Source organism: Mytilus edulis, chromosome 2, assembly GCF_963676685.1.
Source record: "Mytilus edulis chromosome 2, xbMytEdul2.2, whole genome shotgun sequence".
Classification (NCBI taxonomy): Eukaryota; Metazoa; Mollusca; class Bivalvia; order Mytilida; family Mytilidae; genus Mytilus; species Mytilus edulis.
The window spans coordinates 81,493,063-81,512,989 of NC_092345.1; the positions used below are offsets into that span (position 1 = coordinate 81,493,063).

The 19,927-nt window shown below is 31.8% G+C and overlaps 1 protein-coding gene across 2 annotated transcripts; it reads right to left on the reverse strand.

Moving 5' to 3' along the window:
• Positions 1–3,393: 3,393 nt before the first annotated feature.
• On the reverse strand, positions 3,394–18,957 carry LOC139513110 (protein CDV3 homolog). Of its 2 annotated transcripts, none has more exons than XM_071301287.1 (5): positions 18,634–18,957; positions 17,173–17,258; positions 14,772–14,893; positions 7,971–8,217; positions 3,394–7,176 (listed from the first exon to the last, which is right to left on the reverse strand). In XM_071301287.1, exons 1-5 carry the CDS (start codon positions 18,823–18,825, stop codon positions 7,062–7,064), a joined length of 762 nt encoding a protein of 253 aa, XP_071157388.1. In that variant the 5' UTR covers positions 18,826–18,957; the 3' UTR covers positions 3,394–7,061. The 2 variants fall into 2 exon arrangements, with proteins under 2 accessions (XP_071157388.1, XP_071157389.1); XM_071301288.1 differs by having other exon boundaries at positions 18,649–18,955.
• Positions 18,958–19,927: the final 970 nt, after the last annotated feature.

Genomic DNA, 19,927 nt, shown 5'->3' on the forward strand with positions numbered 1-19,927 from the left:
GTAGGAAAAGATGATTTTTTATTCACAGTTGAATAAACAGGAAACATTTTATTGTTTAAGAGCATCTACAAATTATTGAAATATCCCTTTTATTACTTTCACCCTATGTTTTTGTCATCATTTATTGGGGGCTGTTGTTTTAGTAATCAATTAACACACCTAGCACATGCCAGGTGATAGCCACTAGGACACCTGTAACGGCATTACCTGTATTATTTATCTTTAAAAAAAATATGTATTTTCAATTAGAATAATATCTGGATTTACAACTGTTGAAATAATTAATATGTCAATTCTTTATAAATCTATAGTTTATAATATCATAATTTATAATATAAGGATTAAATTTGGAGGTATAAGTGTTAAAGATGAATAAAACGTATCAAATTCATTCATTTATGCTTGCTAAAGATTAAAAATTAAATATATTTTACTTTTAATAAAGTTTTTCCTTAAGTAAATAGTAAAAACCACCATGAAAATTTCAATTGACCAGTATTTGCCAGTATTGACCACTTGAAGAGTATTGTCCGGGGCGGTAAATACCACCGGTAAATACCAGGGGTGGTAAATACCGCCCAACCTTGGTTTAATTGTTTATCAGGTCAAGATCTATCTGCCCTGATGTTTTCACATGGATCGGACAACCCGTTGTAAGGTTACTGTCCTGAATTGGTAATTTTAAGGAAATTTTGCCGTTTTTTGTTATTATCTTGAATATTATTATAAATAGAGATAAACTGTATACAGCAATAACGTTCAGCAAAATAAGATCTACAAATAAGTTTTACATGACCAAAATAGTCAATTGACCCCTTAAGGAGTTATTGCCCTTTATAGTTAATTTTTAACATTTTTCATAAATTTTTGTAAATTTTTAGAAAATATTTACCACTGTAATTACTGGGCCAAGTTCATTATAGATAGAGATAATTGTAGCAACAAGAATGTTCAGTAAAGTAAGATCTACAAACACTTCACTATCACCAAAACACAATTATGTCATGAATTTATCCGTGTCCATTGTTTAAAATGCACAAGACCAAGGTGAGCAACACAGGCTCTTTAGAGCCTCTAGTTGGTTACAAACCTTGTGTTAAAATTTCATAGATTTATAATTACTTTGACTAAAGTTGTCTGGAAACCAACTGTCTTCAGACGACTACAACGAAATGATACCAATATAAAATCAATTTTTGCATTCGTATAAAATAAAGATGTGGTATACTATACTTGGCATATGGCTAGCATGAAAGGTCATCATTCCGTCAGACAGTTTCACTTGACCTCATATCATGGATCAGTGAACAAGGTTTTATGTGGTCATGCCCATATCTCAGATACTACTAGTATAAGCAATAGGTTTACTATATTTGGTGTACGTAATAATTGTAAGGTGTACAGGTGTCATCTGAGCATCAACCTCATTTTCAGGGTTCAATGTACAATGTTTATTTTTTGTTGTTTAATCTGTTTCTTAAGTACTATTAACAATAGGACCACTACAATTTGAGCATGGAATTATTGTAAGGTGCATACGTCTGTCTAGCATTATTCATCATAATATGACCTCATTTTCATAGAACATTGTGATAATTGTAATAAAACCAAACATATTATAGACTTTCTACATGAAATCAATGATAAGTAAAATAAGAGACATTTCAGCACATTCTCTTGTTTTCAAATATTTATAGCGGTTTTCAAGATAATGGACAACTGGCATTTACCACCATGGTCTTTTTTTTTTTTTAGCCATGTCTGCCATGTTGGATGGCAGGTGGGGTCACCAGACACATTGTTTAAACTAGATATGATTGTTTGCCAGTTTTGGTTAAAGAAGTAGGTTCAGTAAGACCCCTTTTTGGCCCCAAAATAAAACAGTTTTAGAAAATTGTGAAAAAGTAATCTTGAAACTATATTTTAGAAAATGCTTCTGCTACATAAATATGAGCTGGTTTTGACAATACAATGCACAAATTTCGCGTGCTAGCATCATTAAGTCATGCTAAATTACTGAAATCTTCAAAATTTTAGCATTTTGGTTAATTTTTAGACTGTTTCCGTCTAAAATGAAAGGGCCGCATAAGTGTTCATTCATAATATTGAAATCTAAGTTGTATTTGATGATAATACATAACATATATAAAGGTTGAGGATGAACACGGATGCGGCCACTTTCATTTTTAACAAAAACCATCTGAAAAGTGATGTTTTTTGGCATATATGATAGATTTTTCATATTTGAGCTTGAATTAGAGCGTTTGTAATGAATAAATCAGTTAGAATCTTTCACATAAACTAATCAAATCAATTGAAATAGACACTTAAGTGTTTAAAAAGTGTCCAAAAACTTTTGTTAGATGAACCTGAAATTTGAGGCCAAAACCGGCTCTTACCGGACCTACTCCTTTGGTCCAATTGTTTCAGAGAAGATTTTTGTTAAAGTTGACATACAACAATGACCACCACCAAGTCAAGTGAAAAGCTGACTTGGCCTTTGGGTTCAACAGATTCAAAAGTGTCAATATTGTTTGGAGAGGTACTTGAAGTACATGTATTTTAATTTTTGTATTGTCTATAAACCTTTAATCAATATTCAAGATGTTATCAACATAAAGAGGAATGTGTCCACGGGACACAGATGATGCCCAGCTTGAAAATAATGTTAGGAAGGAACATTACTCAAGAATGGTATAAAAGAATAGAGTTCCAATGTCCCCAGCATTACTCATATTATATCTATATTTTATCTATTCAAAGGGAAGGCAATAACTCAACCAAGCCATTGCTAATATAAACCTATGATTTAAGTTTCATAAATATCTGGACAGAATTCAGCACATAAGGGCAATAACAATACAGCACCTTGACCTGTAGTGGTTTACTTCTGTGGATTGTTACTTGGATTGAGAGTTGTCTCATTGGCACTCATACCACATCTTCCTATATCTATTTTCCATAAAATAAATGTTTTAAAGTGGCATATCTCATAAAACGTAATTGATCACCACTGATTCTCAAACTCATTTAAGCCATTGCTCATATAAAACTAAGATATAGGTTTTTCAAAAAAATCTAGCAAGAATTGTACAAATGACAGTGCTAAAGATGCAATTTTCAATAAAATTTATTTTCCAAGGGGCAAATCTCTTTTAAAAATAATTGATGGACACCAATTTTTGAACTCGGCCAAGACATTGTTGATATAAACCTCATGAAAATCTGGCAAGAATTGTACACGCGAGAGCGCTACAAGATGGACAGACAGATGCCTGATTTTTCCATGTCCAACGCAATGTGTGTGATATGTGGGAGACAAAAATCAAATCTAAAAGTTTGGTAACTTCTATTCTTGTAAATAATTCTATGTCATAATGAAAGCAATTCATATACTGTATATCTTTTTAATCCTGTGTCATAAAAATTTCCATCATAATCATAAAGAACATTTTCAAAAAACTTTAAATAGCACTTTTTGATGCCACATTTAACAAATTGTTTATCCTTTCTTCTAATTTCCTCTACTGCTCACAAGTATTTTATTACAGACAAGTTTGCATACAATATTTTATTTCCTGTAATAGTCATAAGTATAATAGTCATAAGTTTAATTGATGAGATACTTTTCAGTCATACAACTATTTTGTCTGATTTTAACCTACATCCTATTCAAAGCAATTTATGAAAATAAAACATAAAGCAACAACCTCAGTTTATATAAACATACATTTTTTCTTACACTCATTTAATAATCTTACAATCAACAAATCCCAATGTTTACATTTAACAAATTTTCTAGCTTTCATGCAATACACATTTATAGATATACACAAAACAAATTAAAAATCAAAATAAGAGTTGACACTTTAAAATGTCTTGCCTAATAACATATTTGGGTTACTGTGAATCAAATTTTTGCAAAACATGTAACAATGTCAATATAACAAATACATTATTTCCCATTATAAATTTCTTTTGCATTATTTGTGTGCAGAATTATAAGAAATCAAATATTTGACTTTATATCAACAATCATTTTAATAATGTATGCAATATTTACTAATCTAACAGGGCTGGGTTCAATATCGTAGCGGCTACTTAGTATTACATAGATTTTGACTATTGAACGTGAAGCTGTAGACTAGTTTCATAGAAATTGATAGCAGCTACGTAGAGGCTATGTAGCTGCTAGGATATTGAACTCAACCCAGTACTTTTATGGTCAATAAGATCTGAAATGAGGTCATGATCACATGATACCTGTCAAATACACAAATATTTCTTCCAAAGAATTTTCACAAATGTTGGTCAATAAAGTATAATTTGTTAGATTGTGATAAAAATAAACACAACTTACATTTAGATTATGTAAACAAGATCATGGCCATGTGATTTGGATAGATTTCTGACGCAAAAACACATACTACAATTTGTCAACCTATGATGTATAATTACCCAGAAAAGGGCATTATCCTCAAAATTATACCTGACAATTGGCAATCTTATTAAAATAAGTTCTCATCACTTGCTCCTCGATCGAGGAGCAAGTGATGAGAACTTATTTTAATAAGATTGGACAATTGGATGAAAAAGAGAACAAGGCCAAATATAACACTAACAAAACAGATAAATATTTTTTTCGTGTACAAAATTTTACTGACTTATTTATCATGTATCATTACTGATAAACTTGACTTCCCACACTTCTGGTCATCAGTGTCCTGGATTCCTGACACATTTGGCATACACTTTGAAATCTTATTGTTATCTCATGTTAAATATCATATGGACATCTATTCATTACAACAATATTGGTGAACATTTATTCTGTAGTAAAACAGCCATATGACATGCAAGACATATACTGGTTTGAACCCCCTTACTATCAAAAATATTTGACCTATAATGAATTAATATTTGATTGATTGTATAGAATAAGTAAAATCAACCAATACATTTTTGTACATCAAATAAGTAGGTCAACTGGGATGGAGGACATAAAATTAGGTCTTAACCAACTATTTTTGACCTATAATGCAGAGCTATTGAAGGACAGACCATTGTCTTGACCCTGACAACTGGAGGTAAAAGATATAAAATCAAGTCAAATGAATACTCCAATATATTCCTCAGCACATGGTTACACCAAATATTGATGACTTGACCACAGCATCATGAAAATGAGGTCAAAATCATATGACTTAAAAGACAGTATGACAATTTGAAAGATGGAAGATGGTTAATCTTTATTTAACAGGGAGTGTACCCCTGAAGAGTTAATCTACATACCCAGGCATAAATTTAGAGACAATAATTGGTTAAAAAAGTCTCAAGATAAAAACAACCATACAAATATTAGTTTACTTAAATGAAGATGACGACAATATATAAGGATATTTGTAAATGCATGATGCCATAATTCAAGAAAAGTATAACCTGTATCACTATTTCACCAATTTATGTTAACATATCATACTGTGGACTCATTATTATTTGTGGAATACCATTTTTCGTGAGTTCTATGGGTAGTGGTGGACCACAAATTTAAACATTGAACAAAATCCTTTCTAGGCATGTATGCAGACATGAGTAAAACCACACACTCAAGCGTCCATGAAATTGCAAGTTTTCCTTAACCCACAAAAATTGGTTCCTACGAAAATCAATGAATGAACAGTAGTCTATATAGCTACTGCACTACTTATGGAAACTATTGTATTGTTTATCAAAAACAAGTCTGGTTAAACATGGCTTGTCAAATAATATAACCCAGATAAATATTATATATATTGATTTCTGTTCACACACAAAGCTATGCCCTCTTTGTTTATTGAAAAATATTGATGTTTATTTTGGCTTTCAACTATCAAATGTACATCCTAACTAAGCAACTAACATTTTATAATAGGTACCTACAGTCTAAACAAAAAACCATTTCATCTACAAAATGTCACCAATATGAGAGGTAAGATAAATACATATATGAAGTAAAAGCATTAACACTGATAATTGATGACTTTGTAATGTTGAACAAAGACTAGAACCGTTTTATATGTTAAGAAAGCTGTATTGATACAATCAGATAACAAAAAAAAAACATATAACAAAGAATACGGAGTAAGCCTTAGATAAATATCACATTGCATAAAGTTTTTTAATTTAAATGGAATTCATATTTCTATAAAAATTGAAAAAATAAACAAAGAATGAGTAGAAAGCTGCATTGAAAATTTGAAATATATAAGTCATTTTCTTAAATTATGAAGAAAATTTCATGTTTTTCTATGATGATCACAACAAACAATAGCTAAAACTAAACAATTACTGAACTTGTCCAAATTACCAATGCATTTTGTTTATCATATTTCATTTATCACATTCACAAGAACACCACACTCAAGCATAAAATTTAATGTCAACATTTTTTTTTTTGGTTATTCTACAGTGACAAGCTATCTAAAACATCTTCATTACTGTCAATAGAGAGATTGACAGGAAAATCTAATAACAACTTTCACATACAAAACAATGCCCCCTTTCTTTTGAAATAAAGCAACAAATTATAATCCCATTGGCTCGTGAGTACTTACTCATGGAGATTAGTGCATGGAAATTATAAACAAGTTTATTGCAAAAATGGTGAAAGTAAAAGTGGTTCTATAGTAACATGGATATGACTTGTCAAAAATATGAAGTAAATTAAGCATTCTTTTTTACCTTCTGTGAATGCTTCTTTATGAAACTGTTTTCAATTTTATGTTTAAATGAAATGAACCTACACAACATGTAGAAAAAATATTTCTAAGTAAAAGAACTATAGCACTTTATTATTTAACTTAAACAAACCAGATCAATAAATGAATTAAATATATCAGAAATGGTAACATATGTATCAATAAATTATGAAAATTGTAACAAGTTAAACTTTATAGACGTTTCACAAGTCTTTATCATTTTAACTAGAAAATGACTAAAAAGAAATATCAACAGTGACACCAGTGTAGATCTACATCACAGCTGATCTTCCAGTAACGAAATAATCCTAAAAGGAGCATATATCAATCCTGAAGGGAAGAATATCTGTTACCAAGTGATAACTGTTGGTTAACTTTATTAGAATCGTCTATATTTCTACCTCCAGACTGTACTTTTTCAAAATCTCCTCTAGATCCACTAAAAAATAATAATACATAGTAATAAGTTGAAACAGACTTGTCATAAAAAGGATTTTTAGTTTACTTCATATTTTGAGGGGCCATACATAATTGAATTCTTAGAAGTGGTTTTGTCTACATTATTTATATACTTTTAACTTTCAATTTTTAGCACCAACACACAATTGTCTCCCCTTATTCATGGAAACAAGCATTATGTATAAGTTTTATACCATTTGGTTAAGGTTAGCTAAAGTAACAATACAGAAATTGAAAGTGACACCACAAAATACAAACTTGATCTGTGTTTGGTGGTAGGTGTAATACCATCATTGATTTTCCCCTATTAGTCTTTGTTAAGTTTGCACTTTTCAGAAAATTGTGCAGAATTTCTCTATGTTTCAAATAAAAAAATACTTGGCATGAGTAAAGTTTTATCCTGTCCAGTACTATTGACGAAATTTCACATAACATTTCATTGCATATCAGAAAAAGACCATCACTGGAAGTTAACCAATCGAATGTTCACCTTTTTTTAATAACCCTAAAATTCAATCCAACCTTCCTTTTGAGATACGGAACCTTGTCACGCTTGTGATACAATTTCAAAGAGATCCATACACTTGTACTCAAAGTTAATGTCTGGAAACCAAATGTCTTCAGACAATGACGATATCAAAGTCAAACCATTATGATTATATGGTTGCAAAAAATTTGCTTTCAGATAACATTATTTCAGAATATCACATGCATTATTTACTCATTTAACAGAAGTTTATATAAGATACATGTATACTTTTAATATCTACATACCCTGAGCTTCCCCAACTGTTAATCTCTGGAGCATTGCCCCCTCCTAATGTGGGGAAATCGTCTTCACTATGTAAATTTGGAGCAGTTTTTTTCCTTCTGGGTGTTGGTCTTGATGGTGTTCCTGTTGCTGACTGGCCTCCTGATCTTGCACCAGGAGGGACATATTTTCCTAGTTTTGGTTTGTCATCTTTGGAAGGTTCAGGTTCAGGTGGTGGAGGTTCTGGCATTGCTGTTGATGCTACTTGTACTAAAAACAAGAAATTAATTAATAAAAAATTGTAAGGGTTCTGCAGAACCCAGTGTCTCACCATTCGTTTTTGCTGTTTTTCGCAAATGGGAAAAAATTATGAAAAATTTTGCTCTAGATATTTTTTTGATTGTAAAAAACTTTTGTTTAAATTAAGTAAAAATCTAGGATGGTTTTTGAATCTAATAAATGAAAAACGAAAAAAAAGTTGCAGGCTTGACAAAATGCAAAGAAAAAATGTGATATGCAGTAACTTTAATTGCTGTTTAAATTATTTTTAAAGGTACCAATTTTCATGGATAGGGGAACAAGAGTGCACACTCTTGATGTCTCTCCTTCTTTACTAACCATTGATAGTATGTTGATAGTCCTAAATATAAAGCTTTACTACAACTATCAGATAAACTAAAAGTCATATGAAACCTCAAATTAAAAAAAATGATGCATATGTTTTTTTTTATAACAAAATGGATAGTTTTCATATTAAACTTATGTACATATACTTTTTTCTGTAGAAAATTCTTTAATTTGTCCACATTTAGAAGAAGTTCACTTTTTTTTAATTGCTTGCTTCTAGGAAGCAATTCGCCAACATATTTTCTGTATGCAAAGTGACCTTAGCGTGACCCTCCTTGTAAAAATCTGGTGATCTCAATACACATGGATCTGTCACTGAAATAACTATTATCTGATTGTATGTGTTAAACACATGATCAATATCCATGTTTTTTGTTGATTGTTTACTATAAGGTGACAGTCAGTAAACTTTGGAGTCAAAACACAGCATTTAATTAGCTGCCATATTTGTTAAATTATAACAGATAGTGAAAAAAATTGACGATTATACAATATATTTGCGTAAAAAATGATAAAATCGTGCCCAGAAGACTAAGTTTATGATATATACATGCATTGGTTCAAGAATTAGATAAACATTATTTTTCACCAGTCACTCGTTTCATATGACTTTAACATAATCCAAGAAAATGAGGTCAAGGTCATATAAACAAAATGAGAAATTCATGTACACGGTACAATCATTTAATATATTAAATAAAATGACCTATTGCTTCCAGTAAGAAACAGACTTAACCAAGAAAACTAAATATTGACCAATGAACCATAATATGAGGTCGAGGTCCTATGAAGCATGCCAGGCAGACATGGAGAGCTCCCAATCCTTCCATACAACAAATGTACATGTAGTTGACCTATTGCTTATACATGTAGTGTAAGAAAAACAGACAATAAACACAAAAACTTGACACTGAGCAATGAACCTTGAAAATGAGGTCAAGGTAAAAAAAACCTGCAAGACTGACATGTACATCATAAAATATATCTATACCAAGGGTCCGGAAACGGTCATATATGCCAGTCTTGACCTAAACTGAAAGTATTTTGTCCTAAATGAGTAATTGGGATTTAGGACAAATTATATTTTTTTACAGAAATAATTTCGGTCATTTCGTTGAGATCGAGTTTCTTACATTGTCTAAATCGCCATTTTGAACTTATTTTTTGTTTGTTATCCTTTTCCTGTAATAAAACTGCCACTCCAGTAAAGTGTTATAATCCTGAGGGCCCTCCTAATAACTATAGTAATGCCTCGGGGAAATATTGGCTAATGATCGCTAATCTCTTTACCTGTGTTTTTAATTAAATTTTCTATTGATCAAAAGCCCAGAACTAATACTTTAAAGAAATTAAAAGTTCATAACAACTGTCGGATTTATTTAATTACTTTTCTCAGCTTAGACAATTGTCAATTCTGATTAAATTAAAATTAAATTAATTTACCTAGAACAAAATTTTGTTTCACTACAAACACGTGCTTTGTTTACTAATACGCATGCTTGAAATTCTCTTCCGCAAATTAGACACTAAATCGTAAATTCAAAATGATTTCATGCTAAATTAAACAAGTCCAACTATTATAATTAATATTCAACACTATTATATATCAAACAGTTAAAAAGCCGACGATTTCCTGTGAATTTGATAAACAAAACTAATCCCGGAAATGAGTCCGGAATTGGTAGTTTTACTATTGTCGTAAAACATCCGGTTTTAATTTTGTCTTCAAAATCGAAAGAAACGTAAGCGATGTTTGAGAAATTTATCATTTTGAGTCATTAAAATCATTTCATTTTTAAACTGTTGCCTTCCTTTTATTGCTCAAGATCGATTTTAAGGAAAAAGGTAGGGAAATTTCAGAAGTAAATGCGATGCAACAGTTTAAACAAGTTCGTTGATGCTACTAGTATGACTCTGATACTACTATAACACATGTTATAGTAGTCTCAGTATGACTGTATGAGCATAGACACAATCTTTGTTTGAAAAAGGGCACCAACTTTTTGTTATCCCAAAATGACCGAAATTAGGTGAAAAAATTTCCGGATCCTTGATCTATACACCAAATAAAGTTGACCTATTAGAAAAAAAAAGACCAAAACTCAAAAACTTAACTTTGAACGCTAAACCATGAAAATTAGGTCAAGGTCAGATGACACCTGCCAGTTTGACATGTACACAATACAATCCTTCCATACAAAAAATATACCAAACCTATTGCTTATAGTATCTGAGATATGAACTTGACAACCAAAACTTAACCTTGTTCACTGATCCATGTATTGAGGTTGAGGTCAAGTGAAAATGGTTTGATAAGCAAAAAGGACCTTGCAAGGTATGCACATACCAAATATAATTATCCTATTACCCATTATAAGATAAAATTCGTATATATATATATCTTAACTTTTTTTCAACAAGTAACTGATCCAGGAAAATGAGGTCAAGGACAATGGACATGTGATAGATGGAAACTTTATAACAAAAGGCATCTATAATAGAAGTATGAAGCATCCAGGTCTTCCACCTTCTAAAATAAGTGAACACCCCTGCCGCCACTGCCGGATCACTATCCCTATGTCGAGCTTTCTGCAACAAAAGTTGCATGCTCAACAAAAATTATATGTTCATGGAATTTTGATTTTGCCAAAGACTACATACAAGCACATAGAAAACTTTTCTTTCGTTGAATATTTTAATTCGTGGTTCATCTTCGTCCAGGAACTACAAGAAAATGTATATCCCACAAATAATAAGGACTCCACAGCAGTATTACATGCATCTCCTAAATCATAGGCCTTTTTAGGCTATTTGTATGATAAATTGAATTAAACTAGAGTTCAAAAATCAAGATGTCTTGCCTGCTTCACTGATTAAGATTTATTTAATGTGGAGAGTCTTCTGATAAAACTTTTAGAAATATTACTTAAACTTAACATTATCAATGATCCATGTAAAAGAGGTCAATATCAGATGAACCCTGTCAAAGGAACATGTACAACTAAGCTTGTATTTTGAGGGCTATGGTAGTCATTGTATTAGGTCATATCTGTCAAATGACCTGTATATGGCAGGTGTGACCTTGGATTCAGGTGTGCTCTTACTTCTTCTGAGGATAATTAATAGTAGAACTAGAAGCGAATATAATGAATGGCTGTCTGTTTTGACTGGTATTAGAAAATAATCAACCAGGTGCTCCGCAGGGCGCAGCTTTATACAACCGCAGAGGTCGACCCCTGAACAGTTGGAGCAAGTATGGACAAAACATTCAAGCGTGATACAGCTCTGAATTTGGATTGTGATCAAATTTTTGACATTACATGTTTTTTTTTACACAAAACAAATGTCAAGATTTTACAAATCAATTAAAGATTTCTTATTCAAACTTATTTAAATCTAAAATTAAATAGTTGACACAGCATAGAATTCTGACACAGAATGAATGTGGTCTAATGAACTTAAAAGTTTTTTTTTGCCTTTGAGCAATTCACTATGCTGTTGAATATTAATCCTCTAAAAAAAATGTTTGAAGAAATTTTCTTTTTATTTATGAAATCTGAAATGAGAAAAATTTAACACCCCCCCCCCCCCCCCCCCCCCATTTTTTTTTCCACATCCCTGTTTCCCTTCTTCCAAAACTCATATCAATTCAAATTTCTAATGGAGTTTGCAACAATAACTACTCTTTTAAATACATCATAAAATATTAAAATGTAAAATAAAGTGCTTGTTATCACTGAATGGTAAAGATTGGTTGGTAGTAAAAGTGAATATACATTGTTTATTGTATAAAACAATAAAAAAAAATTCATCAGCAACATTTAATATTGGCAAATTTCCAATGAAGTTATTTACATAAAGTTATTGGCAAATAAAAATAGAAAATGACATCATAGTCATGTCTGCCAAATGTCCAACATACATTATCTAAAAACATTTTAGATAAGATAAGGAAAAAAAGCTTCATCAGCAAGATTTTATATTGGCAAATTTCCAATGAAGTTATTTACATAAAGTTATTGGCAAATAAAAATAGAAAATGACATCATAAATTTCCAACATATATTATCAACTACTATTCTATACAAAGAAAGATAACTCCAATTGAAAATTAATTGCTATTGCACAATATTGTGCAATTAGATATTTCTTGCTATTGTGCAATACTGTGCAATTGAAAATTTCTTGCTATTGCACAATACTTGATATGGAATCCTGATTTGGACCAACTTGAAAACTGGGCCCATAATCAAAAATCAAAGTACATGTTTAGATAAAGCATATCAAATAAGCCCAAGAATTTAATTTTTGTTAAAATCAAACTTAGTTTAATTTTGGACCCTTTGGACCTTAACCCTTTCACCGATTGCTGCCCAGACAGAAGCTACTCTGAGACGATGGCTTCCCTGGCTACTATTACTCAAGTGGGAGATCTTCATAATAAATGTCAATAAAAACTTGTTTGTAGTTATTTGTGTATTTATTTCATTCACTAACACCATGTTCACAGTTTTATTCATGTTTTAATAATTTTTTCTTCTTAAAATATTCAAATTTTCAAATTTTCGGCATTTTCTAGGTGAAATTCTCAAAATTCTGCTCTTTGACCCCAAATCGTAATTTTTTTAACCCAAAACGGCAAAATTTTGAAAATTTTTATGAGGCTGTACAAATTCCTCACACTGAACGATGTCCATTCCAAGTGTTTTGTACTTAAAACGACATTTTATGTCAAAAAAGTATACTAATTTGGCTTCAATTTTTCCATATTCTTTCAAAAAAAATGTTCCCTCATTTCAAATTCTCGTAAATTCCGTAAATTTCCTCTGATTTTGACACGGTTTTCAACAAACGGAAGCGCAATGTTCACACTTTCATCCGGGTATCCATCAAAGAAAGATAACTCATGTTTGCACTGTTTTAAGCGGAAAACATAAAAGAGGTATTCCGATCCCGGTAAAACGGGACTCATCGTCAGCTGTCTGAAGCGTGAATCCCGGTAAACCGGGACTCATCGGCGAAAGGGTTAATGTAGACCAATTTGAAAACTGGACCAAAAATTAAGAATCTACATACACAGTTAGATTTGGCATATCAAAGAACCCATTTATTCAATTTTTGATGAAATCAAACAAAGTTTAATTATCGACCCCCATTTGGACCAACTTGAAAACTAGGCCAATAATTAAAAATCTAAGTACATTTTTAAATTCAGCATATCAAAGAACCCCAAAGATTCAATTTTTGTTAAAATCAAACTAAGTTTAATTTTGGACCCTTTGGACCTTAATGTAGACCAATTTGAAAACGGGACCAAAAATTAAGAATATACATACATAGTTAGATTCGGCATATCAAAGAACCCCAATTATTCAATTTTTGATGAAATCACACAAAGTTCAATTTTGGACCCTTTGGGCGCCTTATTCCTAAACTGTTGGGACCAAAACTCCCAAAATCAATCCCAACCTTCCTTTTATGGTCATAAACCTTGTGTTTAAATTTCATAGATTTCTATTTACTAATACTAAAGTTATGGTGCAAAAACCAAAAATAATGCTTATTTGGGCCCCTTTTTGGCCCCTAATTCATAAACTGTTGTGACCTCAACTCCAAAAATCAATCCCAACCTTCCTTTTGTGGTCATAAACCTTGTGTTTAAATTTCATTGATTTCTATTTACTTATACTAAAGTTATTGTGCGAAAACCAAGAATAATGCTTATTTGGGCCCTTTTTGGGCCCTTAATTCCTAAACTGTTGGAACCAAAACTCCCATAATCAATCACAACCGTCCTTTTGTGGTCATAAACCTTGTGTCAAAATTTCATAGATTTCTATTCACTTAAACTAAAGTTATAGTGCGAGAACCAAGAAAATGCTTATTTGGGCCCTTTTTGGCCCCAAATTCCTAAAATATTGGGACAAAAACTCCCAAAATCAATCCCAACCTTCCTTTTGTGGTCATAAACCTTGTGTTAAAATTTCATTGATTTCTATTCACTTTTACTAAAGTTAGAGTGCGAAAACTAAAATTATTCAGACGACGACGACAACGACGCCAACGTGATAGCAATATACGAACAAAAAATTAAAATTTTTGCAGTCGTATAAAAACTAAGTTGTGTCAGTAAAAACATGGATATGATCACCATACAATGTAGATAAATATTATATCTATGGTAAAAACAAACAAACCAGGGTGTGAAGACTGTTGGGAACCATGCCAAGGGCCTGAGGCAGCTTCTCTCTTTTCTTTAGTCTCTCCATCTTCTTCATTTTCATTTTCATTTTCTTCAACTTCTCCTTCCTCTTCTTTGCTGTGAATAGAATTAATTTCAATATTCACTCATACACCATATAACCAGATGCTCAGCAGGGTGCAGCTTTATACCACCGCAGAGGTTGAACCCTGAACGGTTGGGGCAAGTATGGACACAACATTCAAGCTGGATTCAGCTCTAAATTTGGATTGTGATTAAATAGTTGACACAGCATAGGTTTCTGACACAGAATGAATGTGGTCTAATAAACTTAAAATTTGTTTTTTGCCTTTGAGCAATTCACTATGCTTTTGAATATTAATCCTCTCAAAAAAATGTTTGAAGAAATTTTCTTTTTATTTATGAAATCTGAAATGAAAAAAAGTTGATCTCAATTCAAATTTCTAATGGGGTTTGCAACAATAACTACTCATTTAAATATATCATAAAATATTAAAATGTAAAAAAAGTGCTTGTTATCACTGTATGGTAAAGATTGTTTTAATTTATCAGTTGGTAGTAAAAGTGAATATACAATTGTATATTGTATAAAACAATGATTTAAGGTGGTACCTAACACTACAGGGAGATAACTCTGTAAAGTCAGCTAAACGTTTTAATTACGTTGTGTTTTACAACGAATATTAAGCTTGTCAGTGATCAAAATTGGTGTTTGTCAAATTGCTATATAACCAGTGTAATTTTTCTTGCAAAATGGTTGGTTCAAAATTTTTTAAATTTTTATATTTTTGTTAAAGTGTCAAAGTAAATACTTTGACAAAACTTAATGAAAATTAAACGAGCCAAATTAATTTTAGTGAAAGTGTTGGGTACCACCTTAAGTTGATTCAACTACTATTCTAGACAAAGAAAGATAACTCCAATTGAAAATTTCTTGCTATTGCGCAATATTGTGCAATTAGATATTTCTTGCTATTGCGCAATTGAAAATACTTGCTATTGCACAATACTGTGTAATTGAAGATTTCTTGCTATTGCGCAATACTGTGCAATTGAAAATTTCTTGCTATTGCACAATACTGTGCAATTGAAGATTTCTTGCTATTGCTGAATACTGTGCAATTGAAATTTTCTTGCTATTGCACAATACTTAATATAATAATTTTGGATCCTGATTTGGACCAACTTGAAAACTGGGCCCATAATCAAAAATCTAAGTACATGTTTAGACTCAGCATATCAAAGAAGCCCAAGAATTCAATTAAAAAAAAATTAAACTTAGTTTAATTTTGGACCCTTTGGACTTTAACAAAGTTTAATTTTGGACCCTTTGGGCCCCTTTTTCCTAAACTGTTAGGGCCAAAACTCCCAAAATCAATCCCAACCTTCCTTTTATGGTCATAAACCTTGTGTTTAAATTTCATAGATTTCTATTTACTAATACTAAAGTTATGGTGCGAAAACCAAGAAAAATGCTTATTTGGGCCCCTTTTTGGCCCCTAATTCCTGAACTGTTGGGATCTCAACTCCCAAAATCAATCCCAACCTTCCTTTTGTGTTCATAAACCTTGTGTTTAAATTTATTGATTTCTATTTACTTATACTAAAGTTATTGTGCAAAAACCAAGAATAATGCTTATTTGGGCCCTTTTTTGGCCCCTAATCCCTAAACAGTTGGAACCAAAACTCCCAAAATCAATCCTAACCCTTTTGTGGTCATAAACCTTGTGTCAAAATATCATAGGTTTCTATTTACTTGAACTAAAGTTATAGTGTGAAAACCTAGAAAATGCTTATTTGGGTCCTTTTTGGCCCCTTATTCCTAAACTGATGGGACCAAAACTTCCAAAATCAATCCCCACCTTCCTTTTATGGTCATAAACCTTGTGTTAAAATTTCATACATTTCTTTTTACTTAAACTAAAGTTATAGTGCGAAAACCAAAAGTGTTGGGACAACATCGACGACGACGCTGTCGCCAATGTGATACCAATATACGACAAAAAAAATTTCAATTTGTGCGGTCCTATAAAAAGATGCTTTTAAGAGCCTGTGTTGTTTACATAATTTCAAATTTGTCATCTTTAAGAATTTATGATTTGTTTCGTGTTCATCATTATCATGATTATACAGGTTTCAAAACGGCATTTAGTAATTTAGTAATGATTAAGATTTGTTTAGTGTTCATCATTACACAGGTTTCAAAAGACCAGTTGTCTTTTTCAAGCATTTAGTAAAGCCAAATAAAAATATGTGTGTGGTTCCAGTTACATACTAGGATCTTAGCAAAAGATGAATTGCAATCAAGATCATGAATTACGCCAGTCTGTTAAAAAATACAACAGTTTGACATTGCCAGACAAAAATGGCCTTACTTAGATATTTGTAAATTCTGTATCCTCAACCCACTGTAGTCTGTTTCTGTTTCTGCTTCAAAGTCAACCCATTCTTCATCATCCTTCTTCATGAAAAAGAAGAATAAAATGCAAAATTAGTTATTGTAAAACTATGTTGTTATATCAGGGATCACCATTACCTGTTTTAAGCTGGTGCAGATCGATTCTGACCAGTTCTGTAATTTTTGCTATTTGTATTTTTTTACTTTTCTTTTTGTTTTAACACTCAACAACAAGGCACTCTAGTTTATTATTTATATTATCAAAATTTTGTAGTTCTTCAAAATGGTTAACATGCATATAATAAATAATTCAAGGACAGGTTCAAATGTATGTTAACAGGCCAAGCAGACTAACACTTTTTTAAATTAATTTGCACTTCCAGATTTTAACTGGCCCTATAAAATTGAAAAGATATTGCCTCTTGGATCTGAAGTTGTGTTTACATTATAAATATATTATATAATATCTACATTTATGGATGACCCCTGCCAAGTGATTACTGTTTAGGCTATAATTTTTATCTTTCACAAGTTCCCTCAATCTGAAATTACTCTGATGTCTAATGGCTGTTTTGTCAGACAAGTTGGGGCTGTGGGAGGTCAGAGCTTGTCCCATTTCAAAAAGTAGATATTTGCCTGTCAAAAATGGACGCACTGCTTCAATGCTCTTTATGCCACTTGACGTCCTTAGATTCATATAAATCCATATATATACTATATAGATAAGCTATAATCAATTATTTCTACGGTTCTGTTGGTTAAACCCCAACTGATTTAAAGTACATTTTTGTAACCACTCATTGAAGTAATTTTGAAAACTATTACAAATTTTATGACTTCTTCTAAAGGTGTTAACTGGTTAAGCTAGTCAGAGATTACTCTGACATCCAACGGCTGTTTTGCCAGACAAGCTGGGGCTGTGGGACATCAGGGCTTGTCCCATATCAAAAAGCGGATATTTTCCTGTCCAAAATGGATGCGCTACTTCATTGCTTCTAGGACCGTCTGACAACCTTGGATCAATATAAAGATAAATCGGGCCTCAATTTGTTCACTTTTCATTGATGAAAGCTGTCTTAATGACAAAAACAAAGGTTGGCAGGTAGATGAAACTTACATGAATGAAGAGATAAATGATAAATCAACAAATTGAGGTCTGATTTATATTGATCTAAAGGTATCAGTGGGCCCAAGAAGCAATGAGGCAGCGCATTGCATCCATTTTGGATAGGAAAATATCCACTTTTTGATATGAGACAAGCTCCGACATCCCACAGCCCCAACTTGTCTGGCAAAACAGCTGTTGGATGTCAGAGTAATCTCCGACTATGGTTAAGCATGCATCTTGTGGTACCGACTGCAACATATGCCAGGCTACAAATAGATTGCAACAGGCAAAAAGTTGTGTCAAAAGGTTACCATGTTAGTGACTAATGACCTGAGCTAAGATTACATTGGTAGTTTTTCTTTCTTCTGATTGTGCTTCGTTTTCTTTATCTTGTTTCTTCTTTGACTTCTTGATACCGGCTTCCTGTTGGGCTAGGAAGTCACTGGGGGTTAATTTTGATTTGCTCTTCTTTTTTGTTTTGTCTTTCTTGGCAAAAAAATCATCCAGACTATTGTCCTCCATGTTGTAAATGTTTCTTTCTTATCGACAAATAAAAATCCTCACAGAAATGCACAAATACGCAGTTTAACGGATCAAACGTGCAAGTTTTGCCCTCCATGCGCAAGAAAAACAGTACCGCAGATAACAGGACCGTGCAGTATATATTTATGGATCTGTAAATGAAAAAATTAAAAACTTGTGTGTAATAAAATTAGAATTAAAGATGTTTTTTTTTATCATGATAAAAATGAAAACATTTACCGAAAATTATCGCTAGATATGTTATTTGTCCTCAAGGGGCCATATCAAAATATATTTCTTCCATTCATGACAATCTCATAGCAGAAAAGTTACTCATAGATATTTCGGCCCATACGTGACCAACTCGGACTATAACAAAATCGGCCTCACGATTATTTCAGTTTTAACGGGTGTTTTTGTACAAACGTTTCCAATCTTACAAGCAGCAAACAGTTGCTTCCGGAATGCCTGGTATAAAAATTTCAAATTTTTGTATTTACATGTAAAAGTATAGTTAAACATAGATTGTCATTTTTTTCTGTATTCCATATTTTTGTATATATTTGTTATATTATTAATTTTTATAATTATTCTTTGTTTTTAGATTTTTCTAATATTTCATTTTTCATTTTTAATTTTCAATTTAAGATAACTGAAACATGATTGCCTGATTACTTCAGGTGTGGATAGGTATCAAGGAGCACATCGTGCGTGAGTGCACCCTTGAAGGTTTCTGTGGTAGTGTTTTTTGTTATGACTGAGGATAATTTGTTCCAGTCTTTAATTGTTTGACAAAAGAAAGAAAATTTGTAGCTGTCCTTGTTACATTGGATTTGTCTGTAAGAATCTTTGTTGGTAGATCTTGTGATGGACTGACTCTTTTGTTATAAACATTGCGAAGGAATGGCAATATTTTCGTTTGCAATTTTGTGAAACATTATTAGCCTTGTTCTTAGCCGCCGTTCTTGTAATGTTTGTCATGTCATGGTGTCTAGCATCTCAGGCACACTGCTGGTATTGTGATGTCTGTTACATGCATACCTTGCCGCTTGTCTCTGTACTTTTTCTAATGATCGTATGTTTTCGTTTGTATAGGGGTCCC

Coding starts and splice junctions, on each gene's coding strand:
- LOC139513110 (XM_071301287.1), bottom strand. CDS start 18,825: ATGGAGGACAATAGTCTGGATGATTTTTTTGCCAAGAAAGACAAAACA. Junction 14,894..17,172: donor CAGAATTTACAAATATCTAA/GTAAGGCCATTT, acceptor TTCTATTCACAG/CAAAGAAGAGGAAGGAGAAG. Junction 8,218..14,771: donor CCAACAGTCTTCACACCCTG/GTTTGTTTGTTT, acceptor TCTTGTTTTTAG/TACAAGTAGCATCAACAGCA.